This window comes from Coturnix japonica, chromosome 6 (genome assembly GCF_054131305.1).
Source record: "Coturnix japonica strain WE chromosome 6, WE-NBRP24, whole genome shotgun sequence".
NCBI lineage: Eukaryota > Metazoa > Chordata > Aves > Galliformes > Phasianidae > Coturnix > Coturnix japonica.
The window spans coordinates 1,805,730-1,828,428 of NC_140668.1; the positions used below are offsets into that span (position 1 = coordinate 1,805,730).

The window sequence follows — 22,699 nt, forward strand, 5'->3', positions numbered from 1 at the left end:
GGAAAAGTTGTAACTCCATTGTGTATTGTGCTGTTATCTTGAACTTGAGTGCACTGTTCTCAACAAGTTGACTAAGTGTTGCCATACAGCATTTCACAATTGTTAGGCAGATTGCTGTTGTGTGCTTTCAGGATTGTAGGCACTACAGCTGCATCACTTTGGCATGTTATTATGACAGCTTAATTGTTTTTCGCATATGTTTAATGTTTGATTCATTTGCGGAATAGCCTTAAATGTGCGAATCACCTTTGGAGTAACAGGGAGTAGGTGGAGGAACCTTTACAGGGGCTGGAGATGATAAAGAGGGGGGAGATGTTGGGTATTGGGCAGGTGGTGCCTGCGTGCACCAGGGCTGGAGTCAGGGAGGTCACAAGTATCTGATAGGGCGGTTCTAGATTCTAGAACCCTTCCAATTGTGAGAACAGAAGTGCTGAGCTGTGTGCGTGTTCCACGGTGCAGAGTCCAGTGGCAGTTGGTGCCCGGTGTCTGTGCTGAGCAGCATTGAGGTCTTTAGGAACGTAGGAATCTGCCAATCTGTTGTGAAGGTACTAAAGGTAAAAAGGCAGCATTTCTATCAGTATTATAGGAGGGAAGGAAACTTTATCCTTAACTGCTGTTTTTGTTCCCTTTGTCATGCAGCCAGTCCAGCAACTAACTTGAGAACCCGACTTCTTCTCTCTTTAGTTTAGATTTGGGAAAATTCCCTGAAAAAAACATTTTTTTTTTGGAAAATTCACTAGTGTTTGTGTGAGTAAAAGGTTCCAGCCTTTCCTTACTGACTGTAGGAAATGCTTAGCGCAGAAAAGTGCAGCACTTTAATGAAAGAGTTCCGAATCACTTGAATTTGATCTTCTGTCTGTCCTGGTTGTAGGTTTTACTGCATTTGATAACTGAAAAAAAAAAAAAAAAAACAACACCAACAAAACAAACCTAAAATACCAAAATATTTGATTTTTACATCAGAAAAGAAAAAAAAAAACACAACCCAAACCCTTGTTGTGGCTGAGCAGAACGTGCTGCAGCTCCATGCAGTGCTGAGTTACAGTATACAGGCACATGTGTGTGGATTTGTGTATTGATACGCACTGGCATGCTTTTGCTGTACAGGTAACAAAGACAGGGGAAGGTTTTAGTGTTTTCTTCATAGGTGAAGAAACCTTGAAGACCAGAAATTCCAACTTACAGAATTTGACATAGGCAAAGTGAGGAGGAAAATTCTTCCTACCCCGTTATTCTTAATTGACGGATTCAGTGTTGGTTCAGCCTACAGGAGAAGTGAACTGCAAGGCTTGGAAGATCGCTGTCTTTGCTGAGGTTGTCCAGGTGGGTGAGCTTGAAGACCTGCAGCGGTCAGACAAATGTGTTGGGGTTACTCACTGCTGTCACTCGTGGTGTTGAAGGAGGGGCTCCATTGGAGGGCTTGCAGCCGTGCAGCCCAGGGGCTCTGTGCTGAGTCAGGGTGATGTTACTAGAGTTTGACCAGTGTTGAGGAGGGCAATGTTTTGAAACAACTGCTCCTGAGAGACTGATTGAATGAAGAGAAGAAAGCTGGGAAGATGATAGATAGGAGCACAGCTCAACTTTGTGTGCTTCTGATATTTCAGTTTTTTCTTGCATGCTCAGCTTCTTTTTGCTCCTGTGGCCTTTGCCTTGCAGGTTGTTTTCCTGAATTTAAGCTTTTACTGGGTGAATGTTGTGTAGGGGGGGATTTCTTTGTTCACCCAGTAGCCAGTTGGATGGGCAACTGGTGACTCAGCATTTATCTGTGTGGGTTTTCAGCCTTGCCTGCCATCTTTGTGCAGTGGTTGTAAGGTTAGGATCAAAGTTTTAAATTGATCCTTTTCTTCCTGTAGCTACTCTGCCGAGTCCACCAGAGTCTGCAGGTGACGATCCGAGGGCAGCTCAGATAACAGTGCAGCAGAGCAAGCTTTCTGTGCACTCCGATCCCTTTCCACAGTCATTGGAAGTGATGGAAGTGGAAAACTCAGAGAATGTCCCAAGCCCGACACATCCTCCCGTTGTCATCAGTTCTGCAGATGATGACAAAGGTGATGGTGAGTGTGGTTGATTTCCTGGTTCTCTAGTAGTTACTCTATTCACTTAGGCTGCTTCTATGGGTTTACCAGGTAAGTGTAGCTGTTTAAATAAAGAACCCATCTGTAGTCACTTACATTTGTACTTAAGAATATTAACTGTGGGCTGAAGTGTCATTGTATGAGCTACATAAATGTGGGAATTCTGATTGAATTCCTACCACGTAACTGAAGAGACTGATTTTTTCTTTCCTCGTACAGACCAGATTTCTAAGACGGGAGAAGAAATAAAAACACCTGTCCAGCAACCAGCTAAAGAAAACCATCATGGATTGCGGATCATTTCCATCAGGAAATCTAATGCTGATACCAAACAAGGTATTCCAGGATTAATCAGAAGCACTTGCCAATTAACTGCAAAGCAATTTATTGTGCAAACACAACAGAACATAGGGTTGCTGAATGGACTCGGCTATTTCCATGATCTTGTTCCTACCTCGTATCTTCATGTGCCTTTCAGATTAGGAAGGTAAACTCCTTTGTTTACAGCATTAGAGCAAGATGAGGCCACAGCATGGAGCTTAAGTGCCTGTATGTGCATCTTTTCAACCAGTGGTGAAAGCCACATTTGCTGATGGAGGAATCTAATGTCATGTGGATGGGATAAAGTAAGGGATAAAGCCTACTTTTAATATCCAGAAGGATGAAAGGAGGGCAGCAGACAGACATCAGGTCCATGGTGCTCTTAGCTGTGGGGAGAGCTGACAGGGTTTGTTCTGCATGCTTCTGAGCAGGAGGCAGTTTGCAGAGCTGTGGTTCTCAGCGTGTGCCTCTGTCCTTCAGTCTCATTCACTGCTCTGTGTTCCCAGATAACAGTCTGAATTTTGGAATAAAAACACTTGAAGAAATCAGACTGAAGAAACAAAAGGATAAAACCAAACAACAAAGTGGTGAGTTCATATGCCCTACTTTGTTATCCTTCTGATAATACTCAAATAGCTGGCACTGTGTTGGGGAATAGAGCTGTGCAGTGGTTGTTGCACATTGGACAGTAGTGAGTAACAAATGCGCTTTGGTCTTTGTGACGGTTCTGTCAGGTTTGCTTTTGTTGTTGGCAATGGCTTTTCTTTTTCTTGTTGTAAACACTGTCTGTTTGTTCACTTGGATCAGAAGGGCCTTCAGGAGCTCCTGCTCATCTGCTCCAATCTCAGGCTGTTCCTGTGCCGAAGAAGGAGAATGTGCGGACACTGGTCAGAACTGTGACGCTGTCTGCAAAGCAGGGTAATGATGAGTACCTTTGTTTCCATTTGGTGGGTCCTAAGTGGAATGGATAAATTACAATTGGGACTTACCCTGAGTGCATTACAGTTGCAATATTATTTTATGTCAGGGCTGTCAAAGTGGTGTCTTTGTTTTGGGTGGGAAATGAGCTCACAGGTCAGTAATTCTGTTGGTTTCTGTCAAATAAGCACTTTGTTTTTCTTTGTTTTAGGGGAGGTGCCTGTGATTCGACTGAATATTGCTGATAAACCTGGAAAACAGGAATCCTCTGTAGGTAAGGGCTGCTTGTGAGCTGCTGTTTGGCTGCCTCCACGTAAATGGGAGGGCTCTGCTGAAGCAGGAGGGAGGAAAGTGTGTCGTGGGTCTGTGATGACTCCATGTGGCACACAAGTGTAGCAGCTGGAAGGTGAATTTGAGAACATACACTTGGAGAAACCAAAGTTTGTGGTTGACTTGTAAAAATCTTTCTCCAAAGGAATTATCTTAGGAATGTTGTTGTTTTCTCTCTGTAGCTGATGTCAGTGGCCTTCCGCTGAAACGCAGCCTCGCAGAAAGGCTGGGGAAGAAGATCAAGATTGACAGAGCACCAAGGAGAGGTAAATGGTCATTGGTGTTTGCTGCACAGATTCTCTAGGCTTTCTGCTTATTCTTTCTCAGGAGCGTTGTTGTTGGGAACACGTATATTCTGTAATATTATGACAAATCTGCAAACTTAAGCTCTCGTTGGACTCTCATTTAATCATTATGCTTCTCCTTTCTTGATGATGGCAGAGAACGGTGCCAAGCCAGCAGGGGAGATCCATGTCAAGACTCTGGAAGAGATCCGTCTTGAAAGAGCGAATCAGCGAGGAGAAACCCCAGCTGCCCCCCAGGCAGAAGGGTGCTGTAAGGTGGAGGATCCCAGCTCCAGGGTGAGGCCTTTTCCTGCACATCACATCAAAACCTACTCGGAAGCCCTGGCTGAAAGGAAACACAAAGGACTGGAGGAAGAGAAGCAAAAAGTAGAAGAGCTTCTTACTGACAAGAGAGCTGAGGGTAAATGCAAGAACAAGAGAATTTTCCTTCCACCTGGGCCGGGTAACGTGAAACTGGAAGAGCCACGGCGTAAAATCAAGAGATTGGAAGAAATTCATATTAAAACTTTGGAAGAAATCAAGCAGGAGAAAGCCCTGCGGATGCAGCAGGTCGCAAAGCCAGCAGGTAAGGAGGAGCTTCACTGTCTGCTCTGCCGAAGTGCTTCCCCTGTCAAGCAAATGGAGTTTGCTTAGAATTGCCTGGGCTGTTTCTTACAACATGCAAAGGCAGGAAGTGCCAGGATGTCCATCCATGTGTTTTTACATTGAATCCGTGGTGTCTGCCTGCTTCATTCTGGAAAATTCATTCGCTGTGAGGTTTAGTAATTCAGTTTCTCCTGTATTTTCTTTTTGCCATGTTTGTGGTGTGGCATGTTCTGTGTGTTGATGCCAAGGTTGCCTTCCTCTTTGGCGTGTGTTGCTTAGTTTGTTATGTAAATGTGTTTGTAAAGCAAGGATTGACTCCTCAACATGGGGGCCAACCTCTGTAAAAAAGGTCAGGGGGGGTGAGTTATTCATTGGGGAGGTGAAAGGCTTTGTGATGAGACAGCATGTGAAGGAGGGAAGAGCTTGGATACTGCATGGACTGCGTGATGCCGCCTCTGTCTGTGCTTTGTTATTGAATGTGAGGAAATAAGCGCATGGAGGAAACACTGGCACTCAGGTTTCTTTCTATGCTTGCTGTTGACCAAATGATTTTCTTTTTCCTTGTTTTAAAGCAGCTGGAAGAGAAGAGAAAAAGACTGTGGAATGGAGTAGGGCTGCTCCCAAAGCTGTCTCTGCACCCGCAGAGGTGAGTCCCTTCTGAAGATGGACACATTGACACAATTTCTTCACATGTTCTCATGTCTCACTGCTCACCATGTGCCACCATCATGAGTGCATTCCTACCTTCCTGCCTTTGGTGAAGAGCTGCAGCCATGTTTCACAATCCTGATACTTTCAATGGCTTTCCCAGACAGCTTTGCACTCCTCAAACTCAGAATTGATCTGATTGTATCTGGCAGTGAGGCAGTAACCCTGCTGGCACCAGGTACAACATGTGAGGTTAACGTGGGAGCACTGGATACAAAAAGGCCACAACGGCTTCGTGCTCAGGGAAATCAGACTGTGGGTGGATGTTGTGTAGGGGAACAGGAATGACTTTCTGTTGCTCAGATAGAATGTGGTAGGTAACAACTCCAGTACTGCGCTGATTTAAATGAGCTTGCTTTGTTAATTGCACACGTTTGAAACAGTGTTTTCACAGCAAAGCATGGATCTTGCTATATGCAGGCATTTATGAAAGGTTCAGTGACCCACGTGACAGGAATGTACTGTTCCAGGTGCAGCCGTTTTTGCAATATCTCCAATCTGATTTCCTTCATACACTCCCCCTGGTGTTTGTTCTGATTTTGCACTTACTTTATTTCTTTTTAGCCCTGGGATCAGAGTACACCAGATTCTAGAGCTCAAGCAAAGAGCCTTGAGGGGGCAATAAAGGAGAAGCTGCAGCTGAGACAACCAAAGAAGCTGAAGAAGGAAGTGGCTGCTGTGCCGGCTGCTGCTAAAGAAACAGTCAAAGGTAAAAGTGCAGAGCTTAGCAGTCCTGAATCCACCCTTCATGGTCAGCTTATCAGCTTGCAAAGGCCTAAGTGAAATCTCAGCACGGTGGGCACCAGCATTGCCAGGGAAACCATCAGCCCAACCTCAGGAGCAGAGAACTATGAATGAGTGTTGAGTGTGAGGTGGTCCTCGGAAGTAAAGGGACCTGAGTGCTCATGGTGGGTGCGTGCCTTTGCTTAGTGCTAGAAAGGGAAATGCTTATTTTCTTAGTTCACTTGTGTTCCTTCCAGCCAGACTTAAGCTTGAGAACGAGGGACAGACAGTGGCACTGAGCTGCAGACTTACCTGTGTGATAAACCCCTGGATGTATTTTGTGGGTCTGTTGTGGCTTGCACAGCGTCTGGTTGCACACTCTTGTCTGTAGCTCCTGCTTTTTCCTTTCTCTAGAGGGACCATGTCTTGCTTTCGCCTGCTGTATGGCTGTTTCCCTTGTCTGGGTTATAATATGGTGTAGCTGAGCAGTTTCTTTGTTCCTTTGGTCGGACTGTTGGTATGAAGCACTTACTGTGGAAGATACTGCTGAGATTTGTGGAAAGAGGAATGTAATTTTTCTGGCCAGGTGTATTTAACTGTGGAGAAGAGCTGTGGGAATGACAGGGCAACCTGGACTCCACTCAAGGCACAATTGTACCAGCTCTCTCTTCTTCCTGTAGCCAAGGGCAACGTGTGTGAGAAGCCTTGGGATGGCAAAGCCAGCAGCCCTACGAAGCGAGCAAGGAAGCGGAAGGCTGCTGAGATCTCTCCTTCTGCTGTGGCAGCTGTGAATCCTCAGAGAAGTACTGAAGAAGAGGAGCCTCCAGCTAAAAAAGCTAAAATAGCAGCTTTGGTAAGGAGGGGAGGAAGCATGAGTGCTGCCCTGGTCAGGCTTACTGTTAACGTCCTTCAGGAGCCCCTTAGCCCCCGTGTTGGGTTAAGGCTCAGAAGTGCTGAAGGAGAAGCGCTGCAGAGGAAGGATCTCTTGAGCAATCATTGACTTTGTCTTCCTTCTTCCCAGTCTGCTGGTCCAGCCCTGCCGGAGGTCAGCCTGCTCACCAAGGCTGTAGAAGAAGATGACTTAGAAAAGTTCATCTCAGAAATCTTAGCAGGGGAACTGGAAGCCAAGTGCAACGTGTGTGAGAAGCCTTGGGATGGCAAAGCCAGCAGCCCCATAAAGAGAGCAAGGAAGAGGAAGGCTGCTGAGATCTGTCCTTCTGCTGTGGCAGCTGTGAATCCTCAGAGAAGCACTGAAGAAGAGGAGCCTCCAGCTAAAAAAGCTAAAATAGCAGCTTTGGTAAGGAGGGGAGGAAGTGTCAGTGCTGTCCTGGTCAGGCTTACTGTTAACGTCCTTCAGGAGCCCCTTGGCCCCCATGTTGGGTTAAGGCTCAGCAGTGCTGAAGGAGAAGCGCTGCAGAGGAAGGATCTCCTGAGCAATTATTGACTTTGTCTTCCTTCTTTCCAGACTGCTGCTCCAGCCCTGCCGGAGGTCAGCCTGCTCACCAAGGCTGTAGAAGAAGATGACCTCGAAAAGTTCATCTCGGAATTCTTAGAGGAAATGGAAGGACAATATGACTTGGAGCTGGAGAAGGACGTGGATGAACTCCATCTTGAACTTTCTGAGATGATTGATAGTATATCTGAGTAGTCTTGTAGTATATATATAAAAATAAATATTTTAAAAGGCTTCACAATGAGTCTTAAAGCACAGCTGAACTGGTAAAAGATTGGCAGACTACATTCCATTGTCCTGAGTTTTCCTGCTGGTCAGAGTTGAGGTCCTGTGCATCCATTCCCTGCTCCTGGTTGGCTCCTTTCAACAGCAGGAGGACAAAGCAGTTCTGTGACAGCCCAGAAGGACGTCCATCTGTGTGCTGCAGTGCCTGGCAATTGATCTCCTGATTCAGTGACGCTCCGAAGGCTTCAACCTCAAGCTCCTTCCTTCCTCCTCCCTTGGCCATGCTCAGCGTTGGGTGCAGCTGGAAGCTTCTTCGGTGCTCCCATTTCTTGGGTGGTCCCTATGTCTAGCTTGGAGTTCTGCCAGCTCTTGAGTTTTGTTGCTGTATGCTTTTGTTTTTGACTTGAATCCTTTAAGATAACTTAATGACAGTGTGGGGGTGGGAGGGAGCAGCATTATTCTGGTGTTTTGGACCAAATTTGCCACCAAGGATGGGGGGTGCCCCCTGCTTTCCACTTATCAGCAGTGATGCAGCAGCAGTGTGAGAAGCGGGAGCTGCACGCCGCAGCTGCTTTATTCCCCCCTTTCCCTTTTTCTGGACTTCCAGTGCTGTTTGCTGGCAGAGCGCGGTGCTGTGCTGATGATTTCTGGAAGCCAACACGTGTGCGCTTCGCTTGTCTCAGTTCAGAGTGCAGCCATCCCAGTCCTGCTGTGGGCACAGTGCAGCCCTGGCCCTGCTGGAGGACGCTATTCGCTATTTTCAGTTGCTATTGGCCGTGGCACATTCCATGCAGTGTGAATCTCTCTATCAGACATAACTGTATCAGTGGAATTGTGGGGGCTGGGAGGGAGGACACAGTGCTGCTGAGAGCAGGGCCAGGCAGCCCAGCATGCTCAGCACCACAGCCAGGTGAGGCTGGCAGTTCAGTTACAGGTGTGTGTGCAGCTGGTCACCACTCAGCCTCCCCCATTGCAGCTCCCCGTGTCCCACAATTCCCCCATCCCTGTTCTCACACTGTCCCATTGTCACCCTGCCACACCACTGCTGTGTGCACTAAACCTTCATTCCCCCCAAAGAGGTCCTCATTGTACACCACCTGCGCCCGCTTGTCGCGGTGTGAGCCCTTGGCACTGTTCTTCATGGCTGTTGGGGCACAGGATGGGGGCAGGCACTCCGCACTGCTGGCACCCCCACACCGTCCCTGTGCCCCCCCAGAGCCCCCCAGCTCACCCAGGGATCCCCACAGTGATTTCCCAGTGGCGGCATCGAGCAGCGGCTGCTTGCGGGCGATGCTGACACGGAGATGCATGTCCTGCACCACGGCGCCGTTCAGCTGTGGGGTTGGGAGAGGGGTCAGCACTTGGGAGCAGCCCTTGTATCCGCCCACAGCTCCCACACAGCACCCACCTCGGCCATGGCCTGGTCAGCTGATTCCATCTTCTCGTAGGTGACAAAGGCACAGCTGTGGGGGGGTGAGGTCAGCACAGCTTCCACCCCATTCAGCACCACCCCACAACAGATGCACCCACACATCACTGACCCACCCACAGCTTTGTGCACGCCCCCTGCCCCTCTGCCCATCCCATCCCCTTTAGCCCATTCCCCAATTAACGGGGCCCACCCATGACCACACCCACCCGCATTAGCTTTGCCCCAGCCACACCCAATCCCATCCCCCACCCCCACCATTGACTCCATGACCACACCCACACCCATTAGCCCCGCCCCCTGCTCTTTAGCCCTGCCCACTTGCGCGGGCTGTCGACGAAACTGGGGTTAAAAAATGGGAGGAGCAAAATAAACAAAGAGAGAGGGCTCAAATATAGGGGGAGAAGAAAATAAAGGGATAGGAACCACAAATAATGAGGTGGGGGCAATAAAGAATGGGAGGGGGTGGCACTCACCTCTCATAGAGTGATTTTCTCTGGGGTCGCCGTGACTGCAGGGGTGTGGGAGGTTACAATGGGATCCCCATGTTGGGGATCCTGCCCCCCCTCCACCTCCTTTAATAACTGTGCCTCCCTGCCCCCCGCAGTACCTCAGTGGTGTCATCATCAGCTGAAACGCTGCGCTGGAAAGGCTGGAAGGTGGGGGCTGGGCCCTTCTCAGGATCCTGGGAGGGGTATAAAGAATAAAGAGGTAAAGGAAGAGGGGTAACTGGGGGAATTTTGAGCGGGTTTGAGAAAAATGGAGAGGTTGGGTAGGATTAGGGCAAGCTCAGGAGTTGTTACGCTATTTGGGGTGGGATCTGGCTGGAAATAAAGGGAATGTAAGACAAAATGGAGGTGATATGAGATGGCTTGGGAGGATTTGGATAGTTTTTGAGTGTTTTGTGGCATTTTAGGGCCTTTCTGCTGTATTTGTGGCGTTCTGGGGGCTATTTTTCTGGAATTCTTAGTGAGATCTGGGATTTTTTATGGAATTTGTGGCATTTTGGAGGAGTTTTTGTGGAACCGTGATGTTTTAGGGATGTTTCTGTAAGATTTGGGGTGAGCTCCGTGGGTCTGTGTGGGGCTCTAGGGGCACTTCGGCTCTAGGGGGGCTTTTTGGAGGGGTTCACCTTCACACCCCTCACCTTCAGCTTCCCCTCCAAGTGTGCGGGACCGTTTGAAGCCTGAGTTCTTGGTCTCAGCATTGATGGCACTGATGGCTTCGGATTTCACCAGCAGCTTGGCCTGCTCCGTGGCCGTGGCAGTGTCCACAGGGGGTTGGTCCGACATGGCTGCAATGTGTGTGTGTTTAGGGAGGGGTGAGGGGGGATACAACCTCACCCCTCCCCAAATAAAAACAACCCCCAACCCCCCAACACCCTCAAAATACCATTAACCCCACATTAACCCCACATTAACCACACTTCCCTCCACCGCATCCCCCCCCCTGCATCCCTATGGCCTTGCTAGGCCCCAAGCTTCCCCCCTCCCCTTTGGACCCCCCCACCCCGACTCACAGCGCTTGATGCCCCCCTGACTGCCGGGCCCGGTGTTACTCTGCTGCTTCTTTAGTGCCAGCAGCGCCTTTTTCTGCGGGGAAACGGCATTCAGGTCATTGGGGGGTGGGGGGGGATAGGGTTAGGGTAGGGTTATGGTAGGGTTAGGGTAGGGTTAGGGTAGGGTTAGGATGGGGTTACGGTTAGGGTTAGGGTTATGGTTAGGGTTAGGGATAGGGATAGGATTAGGATTAGGGTTATGGGGCGAGGCAATGAGGGGAGGTTGGGTGTCCCGGGTTGTTCCAGGCCGAAACCTTCTTGCGTAGCTTGGCGAAACGCTTCTGCAGGGCCTGCTCCTCCTCCGTCAGAGCCGGCGGCAGCGTCAACATGGCGGGGAATGGGGGATCCCTGTGGGGTCGCTCTGTGGATACGGGGGCCCTACAGGCCGCGGGGTGCTCGGTCTCCTTGGCAACGGCAGTAGTGCTCAGCTGCAGCCCTTCCGCTCTGTGGGAATACAAGAAAAGCTGTTCAGAGCAGCAGCTGTGGAGCAAGATAAACAGCATGAGAACCAAGGACACCTCTGCAAGGAGAAGAAGAGTCTCACAGCTCTGATTGGTTATGTGCCTGCATGGACAGTTGAAAAGTGTTTTGTAGAATGCTTTGTTGACATGTAAGATGTTTGGGAAAGTTGTAAGGGCGGATGGGAAAGTTAGAAAATAACAACTTGTGAAGGTATATAAGGGATGTGAGAACTTGTAATAAACGATTTGGATCGTTCACATCTGAGTCCGTGCCGAGTCGCTGCAAATGGCGCCCACAACGTGGAGCAAATCAACCCGCGGCTGAGCGAGCCCGGTCCAGCAGCGTCGCCCGACTGAACTTCGGAGAGACTGTTTCGCGCGCACCCGCACCGTTCTGCAGGACAGAAGGTGAGCAGTCGGGAACTATGGGGAGCTCACTAACGAAGGAGCAGAAAGTAAATCTCGAAGTATTGCGGTCAGTGTTACCGTATCAGGATAAGACTGTGTCTACTAAAGCATTAGCTACTCTTCTTAAATGGATAAGCAAAAATGTCCCTGAATTTCCAAAAACTGAGTTCTCTCTCGATGGAGAACTTTGGGACAAAATCGGCTCAAAACTCTACGAGGCTTCTCTCGCTAAAGACAGAACGGCTGCTAAGCTGTTGCCCGTTTGGAGCCGGATAATGGAAGGGATTAAGCAATCACGACGGGAAAGAATTTATTCCGACCATTCCCTGCCGCCCTCCGTCCCAACCCCGCCGCTGCCTCTCGCTGCGGGAAGCGGCCCGTGCCCGGATCCGACTGGCGGCTCCGACCCCCCCGCGATTCGGGGAGACGAAAAACCGCCCCCCCTCGCGCTCCCGCCGTTGGCTCCTCCCCCGACGTTCGCCGCGTTGCCGCCCTCTACGGCGCCCTCGCCCTTCGCTCCGCCTACGACGCTCGTCGCGCCGCTTCTGCCCTCCTCCCCCCCCACGTCATGCGCTGCTGCGTCTGTGCAGCCGGCGTGTAACGTGGATAAAGACACGGACGGATCGAAACCAGGGGATCGTTGTGACCCCGGTCCAGAAGATCCAGAAAGAGAATCGGACGCATTTCCTCCTGATGATACTTTGAAGGAAGCAGGAATGACAAATTTCCCTACAGCGTACTGTGATGTCTTAGAGCAATGCAAAAAAGAAACAATATTAAGGGGTGATGCTGACACGTTGCAGACCTTTCCTAATCAGTTCCCCCGTTTGGAATCTCTGCCTTATGAGGCAGTGAAGGAGCTAAGGGAGTCAGTGAGAACATTCGGAGTTCAGTCAGCCTTTACATACAATCTTTTGGTTGCAAACAGTGACAGTTACGCTATGACCCCTCATGACTGGAAAACTGTGTTAAGAATGATCCTCTCTCCTATGCAATACACCGTGTTTATGACTGAATATCAGCTACATAATTTGACTGATACCTCTTTGCCTCCGACTCGGACAAATCCATGTGGCACAGCACCTCTTCAGCTGTGTCAGACAGATGTCACTCACGTTCCTGAATTTGGCCGTCTAAAATATGCACCTGTAACAATAGATACTCATTCTTCTTACGTATTTTCCACAGCACATACAGGTGAATGCAGTCTCAAGATTTAGAGTTTAAGGCATTAGCTAGGATGTTGTGTGCTTCTTCTATTTTAGTAATAGATCAGATGTGTATTAAACAGGATTTGATCTAATCAATGCTAGAGTCTACAGGAATAGCTCTTTTAATGTTTTAGTACTGTTTGGTTATGATGTTATTATCCTATTAATTAGCTTTTCTTAATTTGCAAAGACAAAACCTGGAAAGGAATCCCAGGCAAAGAGATGACCCTGTATCATAGAACGGATACCTCTTTTACATCCAATTAATTGGGATCTGAAAATATAACCATGCATCATTTTAGACAAAAGTGCACGCTAATAGAACTAAATTTGATGGTTTATTCTGTTTTCCAAGCAGGTGTTCCACTTGGGCTCTATATCACGCACTGGCCATGCGGATGTGGTGTACAACTGGAAGAAATCCTTCAGACCCTGAATGCAGGAGAGAATCTGTGATGGGTGAGAGAGGAAATGTGCACCTTGAAGCAGGGGACGCCCTGCTGGCACTACCTGTCACATCCACCACCAACATGGCTTGCTGTTTCTCAAGGGTCAATAAGTATTAATGCCCCTAGTGATACTCTAGTACATTTGTCCTCTAAAATTGGTTCTATTAGACATGCTATTCCATTAAATTGTGCGATCATTAATCAATTATTAGCCCGGATAACTCAGTCAGTAGAGCATGGTTATGAACATCTTAAAAGCATTTATTGCACAAATTTTAGCGGTCATTAAAAATCAATGTATCAGAGTATATAAAAATTGAAGACTTTTCCTGATCAGTTACAGATTAACACAATGGGACCCTCATGGATTTATTTTCAGGTTGCAGAAACTTAGGTTGCAGTACAAACATGTTTGTTCTTTTTAGTGGGTTTAACAGTAATGTTGTTATGTTGTATTTGACTTGTCTCTTTTTTCACTTTTAGAGTATTGTCAATCGAGGCCTTGATTGAGTTATAATGATTATGTTATTAATATAATTAGTGTTATTAATTTATAGTATGGTAGTAGCTTGTCAATAAACAAAAAAGGGGGAATTGTGGGAATACAAGAAAAGCTGTTCAGAGCAGCAGCTGTGGAGCAAGATAAACAGCATGGGAACCAAGGACACCTCTGCAAGGAGAAGAAGAGTCTCACAGCTCTGATTGGTTATGTGCCTGCATGGACAGTTGAAAAGTGTTTTGTAGAATGCTTTGTTGACATGTAAGGTGTTTGGGAAAGTTGTAAGGGCGGGTGGGAAAGTTAGAAAATAACACCTTGTGAAGGTATATAAGGGATGTGAGAACTTGTAATAAACGATTTGGATCGTTCACATCTGAGTCCGTGCCGAGTCGCTGCAGGACACATTGACACAATTTCTTCACATGTTCTCATGTCTCACTGCTCACCATGTGCCACCATCATGAGTGCATTCCTACCTTCCTGCCTTTGGTGAAGAGCTGCAGCCATGTTTCACAATCCTGGTACTTTCAATGGCTTTCCCAGTCAGCTTTGCACACCTCAAACTCAGAATTGATCTGAATGTATCTGGCAGTGAGGCAGTAACCCTGCTGGCACCAGGTACAACTTGTGAGGTTAACGTGGGGGGCACTGGATACAAAAAGGCCACGACGGCTTCGTGCTCAGGGAAATCAGACTGTGGGTGGATGTTGTGTAGAGGAACAGGAATGACTTTCTGTTGCTCAGATAGAATGTGGTAGGTAACAACTCCAGTACTGTGCTGATTTAAATGAGCTTGCTTTGTTAATTGCACACGTTTGAAACAGTGTTTTCACAGAAAAGCATGGATCTTGCTATATGCAGGCATTTATGAAAGGGTCAGTGACCCAAGTGACAGGAATGTACTGTTCCAGGTGCAGCCGTTTTTGCAATATCTCCAATGTGATTTCCTTCATACACTCCCCCTGGTGTTTGTTCTGATTTTGCACTTACTTTATTTCTTTTTAGCCCTGGGATCAGAGTACACCAAATTCTAGAGCTCAAGCAAAGAGCCTTGAGGGGACAATAAAGGAGAAGCTGCAGCTGAGACAACCGGAGAAGCTGAAGAAGGAAGCGGCTGCTGTGCCGGCTGCTGCTGAAGAAACAGTCAAAGGTAAAAGTGCAGAGCTTAGCAGTCCTGAATCCACCCTTCATGGTCAGCTTACAGCTTGCAAAGGCCTAAGTGAAATCTCAGCACGGTGGGCAACAGCATTGCCAGGGAAACCATCAGCCCAACCTCAGGAGCAGAGAACTATGAATGAGTGTTGAGTGTGAGGTGGTCCTCGGAAGTAAAGGGACCTCAGTGCTCATGGTGGGTGCGTGTCTTTGCTTAGTGCTAGAAAGGGAAATGCTTATTTTCTTAGTTCACTTGTGTTCCTTCCAGCCAGACTTCAGCTTGAGAACGAGGGACAGACAGTGGCACTGAGCTGCAGACTTACCTGTGTGATAAACCCCTGGATGTATTTTGTGGGTCTGTTGTGGCTTGCACAGCGTCTGGTTGCACACTCTTGTCTGTAGCTCCTGCTTTTTCCTTTCTCTAGAGGGACCGTGTATTGCTTTCTCCTGCTGTATGGCTGTTTCCCTTGTCTGGGTTATAATATGGTGTAGCTGTGCAGTTTCTTTGTTCCTTTGGTCGGACTGTTGGTATGCAGCACTTACTGTGGAAGATATTGCTGAGATTTGTGGAAAGAGCAATGTAATTTTGCTGGCCAGATGTATTTAACTGTGGGGAAGAGCTGTTAGAATGACAGGACAACCTGGACTCCTCTCAAGGCACAATTGTACCAGCTCTCTCTTCTTCCTGTAGCCAAGGGCAATGTGTGTGTGAAGCCTTGGGATGGCAAAGCCAGCACCCTCACGAAGCGAGGAAGGAAGCGGAAGGCTGCTGAGATCTCTCCTTCTGCTGTGGCAGCTGTGAATCCTCAGAGAAGTACTGAAGAAGAGGAGCCTCCAGCTAAAAAAGCTAAAATAGCAGCTTTGGTAAGGAGGGGAGGAAGCATGAGTGCTGCCCTGGTCAGGCTTACTGTTAACGTCCTTCAGGAGCCCCTTAGCCCCCGTGTTGGGTTAAGGCTCAGAAGTGCTGAAGGAGAAGCGCTGCAGAGGAAGGATCTCCTGAGCAATCATTGACTTTGTCTTCCTTCTTCCCAGACTGCTGGTCCAGCCCTGCCTGAGGTCAGCCTGCTCACCAAGGCTGTAGGAGAAGATGACTTTGAAAAGTTCATCTCAGAAATCTTAGCAGGGGAACTGGAAGCCAAGTGCAACGTGTGTGAGAAGCCTTGGGATGGCAAAGCCAGCAGCCCCATAAAGAGAGCAAGGAAGCGGAAGGCTGCTGAGATCTCTCCTTCTGCTGTGGCAGCTGTGAATCCTCAGAGAAGCACTGAAGAAGAGGAGCCTCCAGCTAAAAAAGCTAAAATAGCAGCTTTGGTAAGGAGGGGAGGAAGTGTCAGTGCTGTCCTGGTCAGGCTTACTGTTAACGTCCTTCAGGAGCCCCTTGGCCCACATGTTGGGTTAAGGCTCAGCAGTGCTGAAGGAGAAGCGCTGCAGAGGAAGGATCTCCTGAGCAATCATTGACTTTGTCTTCCTTCTTTCCAGACTGCTGCTCCAGCCCTGCCGGAGGTCAGCCTGCTCACCAAGGCTGTAGAAGAAGATGACCTCGAAAAGTTCATCTCGGAATTCTTAGAGGAAATGGAAGGACAATATGACTTGGAGCTGGAGAAGGACGTGGATGAACTCCATCTTGAACTTTCTGAGATGATTGATAGTATATCTGAGTAGTCTTGTAGTATATATATATAAATAAATATTTTAAAAGGCTTCACAATGAGTCTTAAAGCACAGCTGAACTGGTAAAAGATTGGCAGACTGCATTCCATTGTCCTGAGTTTTCCTGCTGGTCACAGTTGAGGTCCTGTGCATCCATTCCCTGATCCTGGTTGGCTCCTTTCAGCAGCAAGAGGACAAAGCAGTTCTGTGACAGCCCAGAAGGACGTCCATCTGTGTGCTGCAGTGCCTGGCAATTGATCTCCTGATTCAGTGACGCTCCGAAGGCTTCAACCTCAAGCTCCTTCCTTCCTCCTCCCTTGGCCATGCTCAGCGTTGGGTGCAGCTGGAAGCTTCTTCGGTGCTCCCATTTCTTGGGCAGTCCCTATGTCTAGCTAGGAGTTCTGCCAGCTCTTGAGTTTTTTTGGTGTATGCTTTTGTTTTTGACTTGAATCCTTTAAGGCAACTCAATGACAATGTGGGGGTGGGAGGGAGCAGAATTATTCTGGTGTTTTGGACCAAATGTGCCACTAAGGATGGGGGTGCTCCCTGCCTTCCAGTTATCAGCAGTGATGCAGCAGCAGTGTGAGAAGCGGGAGCTGCACGCCGCAGCTGCGTTATTCCCCCCTTTCCCTTTTTCTGGACTTAATAAGCCTCCCTGCTTATTAAGTGCATAATGCAGAGAGGTCTGGCTGATGAAGCTTCTCACTGTGTCAGTCGGTTAGCATTAGAGAAAGCCAGCATGGAGTTCTGTGAGCTTGTGCAGGGGACAAAGAGGCGCAGAAGCTGCTACCCGCCCTTGGTGCTCATAGAAAGTTAACTGAATCGGCCAAGGAGGAGCTAGAGTTATGGCTAACCTGTTTCCTGCAGGGGTGAACCCCACAGGTTTGAGACCAAATGAGGTTTGGCAGATGGATGTCACAGACTTCCCAGAGTTTGGGTGTTTCCGTCACTTGCATGTCACAACTGACACATGCAGTGGTTTTCTCTGGGCTGTGGCACAATCTGGACAGACCGCCATGCATTACATAAAAGCGTTGTGCATGGCCATCGCTGTCATGGGTGCACCTCATGAGTTAAAGACTGACAATGACCCAGGATATAGAAGTGCATGTTTTGGACGCTGGTGCACAGCTTGGGGCATGAAGCATATCTTCAGCATTCCCGGCAGCAGCACCGGCCAGGCTATTATGGAGTGTGCACATCAGACCTTGAAGGGGCATCTTCGTGCGCTTAAAGAGGGGGGAGGGCTGCAGGGGCCTGAGCTGTGCCCACACGCTGTCCTCCTGCGTGAGAGAATCGGATGGGAGACCATCAGCTGACCGAATGGACACCAATAGGTCAGGTCCTGATCAGACCTGACGCAGGGCCATGGCTCCCAGACCCTATGCCGCTCCTCGTCATGGGCAGGGGATACGCCTGTGTCGGGACCCCAAGTGGGCCCTGCTGGCTGCCGGCACGTTGGGTTAAGCCGGCACCAAACGACGAGCCATCCTGTGCACCGTGAGGATCCGAACATCTTAGCACCGGTTTTGGTCAACAACTCCTTGGTTAATGTCTCCAGTGCAGCCAGTGATTTGACGTCAGCACTGGGCAGCGGCTGCTGGTAACGGCACATGAGACTGCGTTGCTCCCAATGTGCCTGAAGGTCCGAACTGGGAATCCAGCCTTCATGCCGGACTGATAGTTCGTGAGCGGGGGAGACCTTGTTCCTGGATAATGCCCCAGTAGTGGACATTCAGAACGATTCTGCACAGCCAATATGTTTTTGTCTTGTTATTTGGTTATGGACTGTGACATTATAATGCACACTGGACAGAACTGGAATGCCACGAAGATTCTGTACAATAGTGTTACACTGAACTTGGAAAAGTTGTAACTCCATTGTGTACTGTGCTGTTATCTTGTACTTGAATGCACTGTTCTCTACAAGTTGACTAAGTGTTGCCATACAGCATTTCACAATTGTTAGGCAGATTGCTGTTGTGTGCTTTCAGGATTGTAGGCACTACAGCTGCATCACTTTGGTATGTTATTATGACAGCTTAATTGTTTTTCGCATATGTTTAATGTTTGATTCATTTGCGGAATAGCCTTAAAGGTGCGAATCACCTTTGGAGTAACAAGGAGTACGTGGAGGAACCTTTACAGGGGCTGGAGATGATAAAGAGGGGGGAGATGTTGGGTATTGGGCAGGTGGTGCCTGCGTGCACCAGGGCTGGAGTCAGGGAGGTCACAAGTATCTGATGGGGCGGTTCTAGATTCTAGAACCCTTCCAATTGTGAGGAAGAAGTGCTGAGCTGTGTGCGTGTTCCACAGTGCAGACTCCAGTGGCAGTTGGTGCCCGGTGTCTGTGCTGAGCAGCATTGAGGTCTTTAGGAACGTAGGAATCTGCCAATCTGTTGTGAAGGTACTAAAGGTAAAAAGGCAGCATTTCTATCAGTATTATAGGAGGGAAGGAAACTTTGTCCTTAACTGCTGTTTTTGTTCCCTTTGTCATGCAGTCAGTCCAGCAACTAACTTGAGAACCCGACTCCTCTCTTTAGTTTAGATTTGGGAAAATTCCATGAAAAAGAAAAATATTTTTTGGAAAATTCACTAGTGTTTGTGTGAGTAAAAGTTTCCAGCCTTTCCTTACTGACTGTAGGAAATGCTTAGCACAGAAAAGTGCAGCACTTTAATGAAAGAGTTCCGAATCACTTGAATTTGATCTTCTGTCTGTCCTGGTTGTAGGTTTTACTGCATTTGATACCTTAAAAAAAAAAAAAAAAACAAACAGCAAAACAAACGTAAAATGCCAAAATATTTGATTTCTACATCAGAAAATTAAAAAAAACCAACCCAAACCCTTGTTGTGGCTGAGCAGAACGTGCTGCAGCTCCATGCAGTGCTGAGTTACAGTATTCAGGCACATGTGTGTGGATTTGTGTATCGATACGCACTGGCATGCTTTTGCTGTACAGGTAACAAAGACAGGGGAAGGTTTTAGTGTTTTCTTCATAGGTGAAGAAACCTTGAAGACCAGAAATTCCAACGTACAGAATTTGACATTGGCAAAGTGAGGAGGAAAATTCTTCCTACCCCGTTATTCTTAATTGACGGATTCAGTGTTGGTTCGGCCTACAGGAGAAGTGAACTGCAAGGCTTGGAAGATCGCTGTCTTTGCTGAGGTTGTCCAGGTGGGTGAGCTTGAAGACCTGCAGCGGTCAGACAAATGTGTTGGGGTTACTCACTGCTGTCACTCGTGGTGTTGAAGGAGGGGCTCCATTGGAGGGCTTGCAGCCATGCAGCCCAGGGGCTCTGTGCTGAGTCAGGGTGATGTTACTAGAGTTTGACCAGTGTTGAGGAGGGCAATGTTTTGAAACAACTGCTCCTGAGAGGCTGATAGAATGAAGAGAAAAAAGCTGGGAAGATGATAGATAGGAGCACAGCTCAACTTTGTGTGCTTCTGATATTTCAGTTTTTTCTTGCATGCTCAGCTTCTTTTTGCTCCTGTGGCCTTTGCCTTGCAGGTTGTTTTCCTGAATTTAAGCTTATACTGGGTGAATGTTGTGTAGGGGGGGATTTCTTTGTTCACCCAGTAGCCAGTTGGATGGGCAACTGGAGACTCAGCATTTATCTGTGTGGGTTTTCAGCCTTGCCTGCCATCTTTGTGCAGTGGTTGTAAGGTTAGGATCAAAGTTTTAAATTGATCCTTTTCTTCCTGTAGCTACTCTGCCGAGTCCACCAGAGTCTGCAGGTGACGATCCGAGGGCAGCTCAGATAACAGTGCAGCAGAGCAAGCTTTCTGTGCACTCCGATCCCTTTCCACAGTCATTGGAAGTGATGGAAGTGGAAAGCTCAGAGAATGTCCCAAGCCCGACACATCCTCCCGTTGTCATCAGTTCTGCAGATGACGACAAAGGTGATGGTGAGTGTGGTTGATTTCCTGGTTCTCTAGTAGGTACTCTATTCACTTAGGCTGCTTCTATGGGTATACCAGGTATGTGTAGCTGTTTAAATAAAGAACCCATCTGTAGTCACTTCCATTTGTACGTAAGAATATAAACTGTGGGCTGAAGTGTCATTGTATGAGCTACATAAATGTGAGAAATCTGATTGAATTCCTACCGCATAACTGAAGAGACTGAGTTTTTCTTTCCTTGTACAGACCAGCTTTCTAAGACGGGAGAAGAAATAAAAACACCAGTCCAGCAACCAGCTGAAGAAAACCATCATGGATCGCGGATCATTTCCATCAGGAAATCTAATGCTGATACCAAACAAGGTATTCCAGGATTAATCAGAAGCACTTGCCAATTAACTCCAAAGCAATTTATTGTACAAACACAACAGAACATAGGGTTGCTGAATGGACTCGGCTATTTCCATGATCTTGTTCCTACATCGTAACTTCATGTGCCTTTCAGATTAGGAAGGTAAACTCCTTTGTTTACAGCATTAGAGCACGACGAGGCCACAGCATGGAGTTTAAGTGCCTGTATGTGCATCTTTTCAACCAGTGGTGAAAGCCACATTTGCTGATAGAGGAATCTAATGTCATGTGGATGGGATAAAGTAAGAGATAAAGCCTACTTTTAATATCCAGAAGGATGAAAGGAGGGCAGCAGACAGACATCAGGTCCATGGTGCTCTTAGCTGTGGGGAGAGCTGACAGGGTTTGTTCTGCATGCTTCTGAGCAGGAGGCAGTTTGCAGAGCTGTGGTCCTCAGCGTGTGCCTCTGTCCTTCAGTCTCATTCACTGCTCTGTGTTCCCAGATGACAGTCTGAATTTTGGAATAAAAACACTTGAAGAAATCAGACTGAAGAAACTAAAGGATAAAACCAAACAACAAAGTGGTGAGTTCATATGCCCTACTTTGTTATCCTTCTGATAATACTCAAATAGCTGGCACTGTGTTGGGGAATAGAGCTGTGCAGTGGTTGTTGCACATTGGACAGTAGTGAGTAACAAATGCGCTTTGGTCTTTGTGACGGTTCTGTCAGGTTTGTTTTTGTTGTTGGCAGTGGCTTTTCTTTTTCTTGTTGTAAACACTGTCTGTTTGTTCACTTGGATCAGAAGGGCCTTCAGGAGCTCCTGCTCATCTGCTCCAATCTCAGACTGTTCCTGTGCCTAAGAAGGAGAATGTGCGGACACTGGTCAGAACTGTGACGCTGTCTGCAAAGCAGGGTAATGATGAGTACCTTTGTTTGCATTTGGTGGCTCCTAAGTGGAATGGATAAATTACAATTGGGACTTACCCTGAGTGCATTACAGTTGCAATATTATTTTCTGTCAGGGCTGTCAAAGTGGTGTCTTTGTTTTGGGTGGGAAATGAGCTCACAGGTCAGTAATTCTGTTGGTTTCTGTCAAATAAGCACTTTGTTTTTCTTTGTTTTAGGGGAGGCGCCTGTGATTCGACTGAATATTGCTGATAAACCTGGAAAACAGGAATTCTCTGTAGGTAAGGGCTGCTTGTGAGCTGCTGTTTGGCTGCCTCCATGTAAATGGGAGGGCACTGCTGAAGCAGGAGGGAGGAAAGTGTGTCGTGGGTCTGTGATGACTCCAAGTGGCACACAAGTGTAGCAGCTGGAAGGTGAATTTGAGAACATACACTTGGAGAAACCAAAGTTTGTGGTTGACTTGTAAAAATCTTTCTCCAAAGGAATTATCTTAGGAATGTTGTTGTTTTCTCTCTGTAGCTGATGTCAGTGGCCTTCCGCTGAAACGCAGCCTTGCAGAAAGGCTGGGGAAGAAGATCAAGATTGACAGAGCACCAAGGAGAGGTAAATGGTCATTGGTGTTTGCTGCACAGATTCTCTAGGCTTTCTGCTTATTCTTTCTCAGGAGCGTTGTTGTTGGGAACACGTATATTCTGTAATATTATGACAAATCTGGAAACTTAAGCTCTCGTTGGACTCTCATTTAATCATTATGCTTCTCCTTTCTTGATGATGGCAGAGAACGGTGCCAAGCCAGCAGGGGAGATCCATGTCAAGACTCTGGAAGAGATCCGTCTTGAGAGAGCGAATCAGAGAGGAGAAACCCCAGCTGCCCCCCAGGCAGAAGGGTGCTGTAAGGTGGAGGATCCCAGCTCCAGGGTGAGGCCTTCCCCTGCACTTCACATTAAAACCTCCTCGGAAGCCCTGGCTGAAAGGAAACACAAAGGACTGGAGGAAGAGAAGCAAAAAGTAGAAGAGCTTCTTACTGACAAGAGAGCTGAGGGTAAATGCAAGAACAAGAGAATTTTCCCTCCACCTGGGCC

At 47.8% G+C, this 22,699-nt stretch overlaps 1 protein-coding gene, 1 long non-coding RNA gene and 1 pseudogene across 3 annotated transcripts; 2 read left to right on the forward strand and 1 right to left on the reverse strand.

Annotated features, from left to right (window-relative positions):
- The first annotated feature begins 1,215 nt into the window (after positions 1-1,215).
- On the forward strand, positions 1,216-20,718 carry LOC146760229 (uncharacterized). The gene is made up of 3 exons (XR_014947378.1): positions 1,216-1,323; positions 1,854-2,054; positions 20,605-20,718. It is a non-coding gene; the product is annotated as an uncharacterized LOC146760229 (long non-coding RNA).
- On the reverse strand, positions 8,221-11,898 carry LOC146760230 (negative elongation factor E-like; annotated as a pseudogene). Its single transcript, XR_014947367.1, has 7 exons — positions 10,885-11,898; positions 10,592-10,664; positions 10,220-10,366; positions 9,683-9,757; positions 9,549-9,583; positions 9,052-9,106; positions 8,221-8,977 (listed from the first exon to the last, which is right to left on the reverse strand). The product of XR_014947367.1 is annotated as a negative elongation factor E-like (transcript).
- Positions 11,517-13,663, forward strand: LOC146760231 (uncharacterized). The gene is made up of 2 exons (XM_085550749.1): positions 11,517-12,696; positions 13,069-13,663. The coding sequence occupies exons 1-2, from the start codon at positions 11,517-11,519 to the stop codon at positions 13,164-13,166; spliced, it is 1,278 nt and encodes a 425-aa protein (XP_085406875.1). The 3' UTR covers positions 13,167-13,663.
- Positions 20,719-22,699: the final 1,981 nt, after the last annotated feature.

What these genes read in the sequence shown, in the direction of transcription:
- LOC146760231 (XM_085550749.1), top strand. Translation starts at nt 11,517, where the DNA reads ATGGGGAGCTCACTAACGAAGGAGCAGAAAGTAAATCTCGAAGTATTG. An exon ending in ATTTTCCACAGCACATACAG is followed by an intron (nt 12,697 to 13,068) that starts GTGAATGCAGTC and finishes TTTTCCAAGCAG; the next exon opens with GTGTTCCACTTGGGCTCTAT.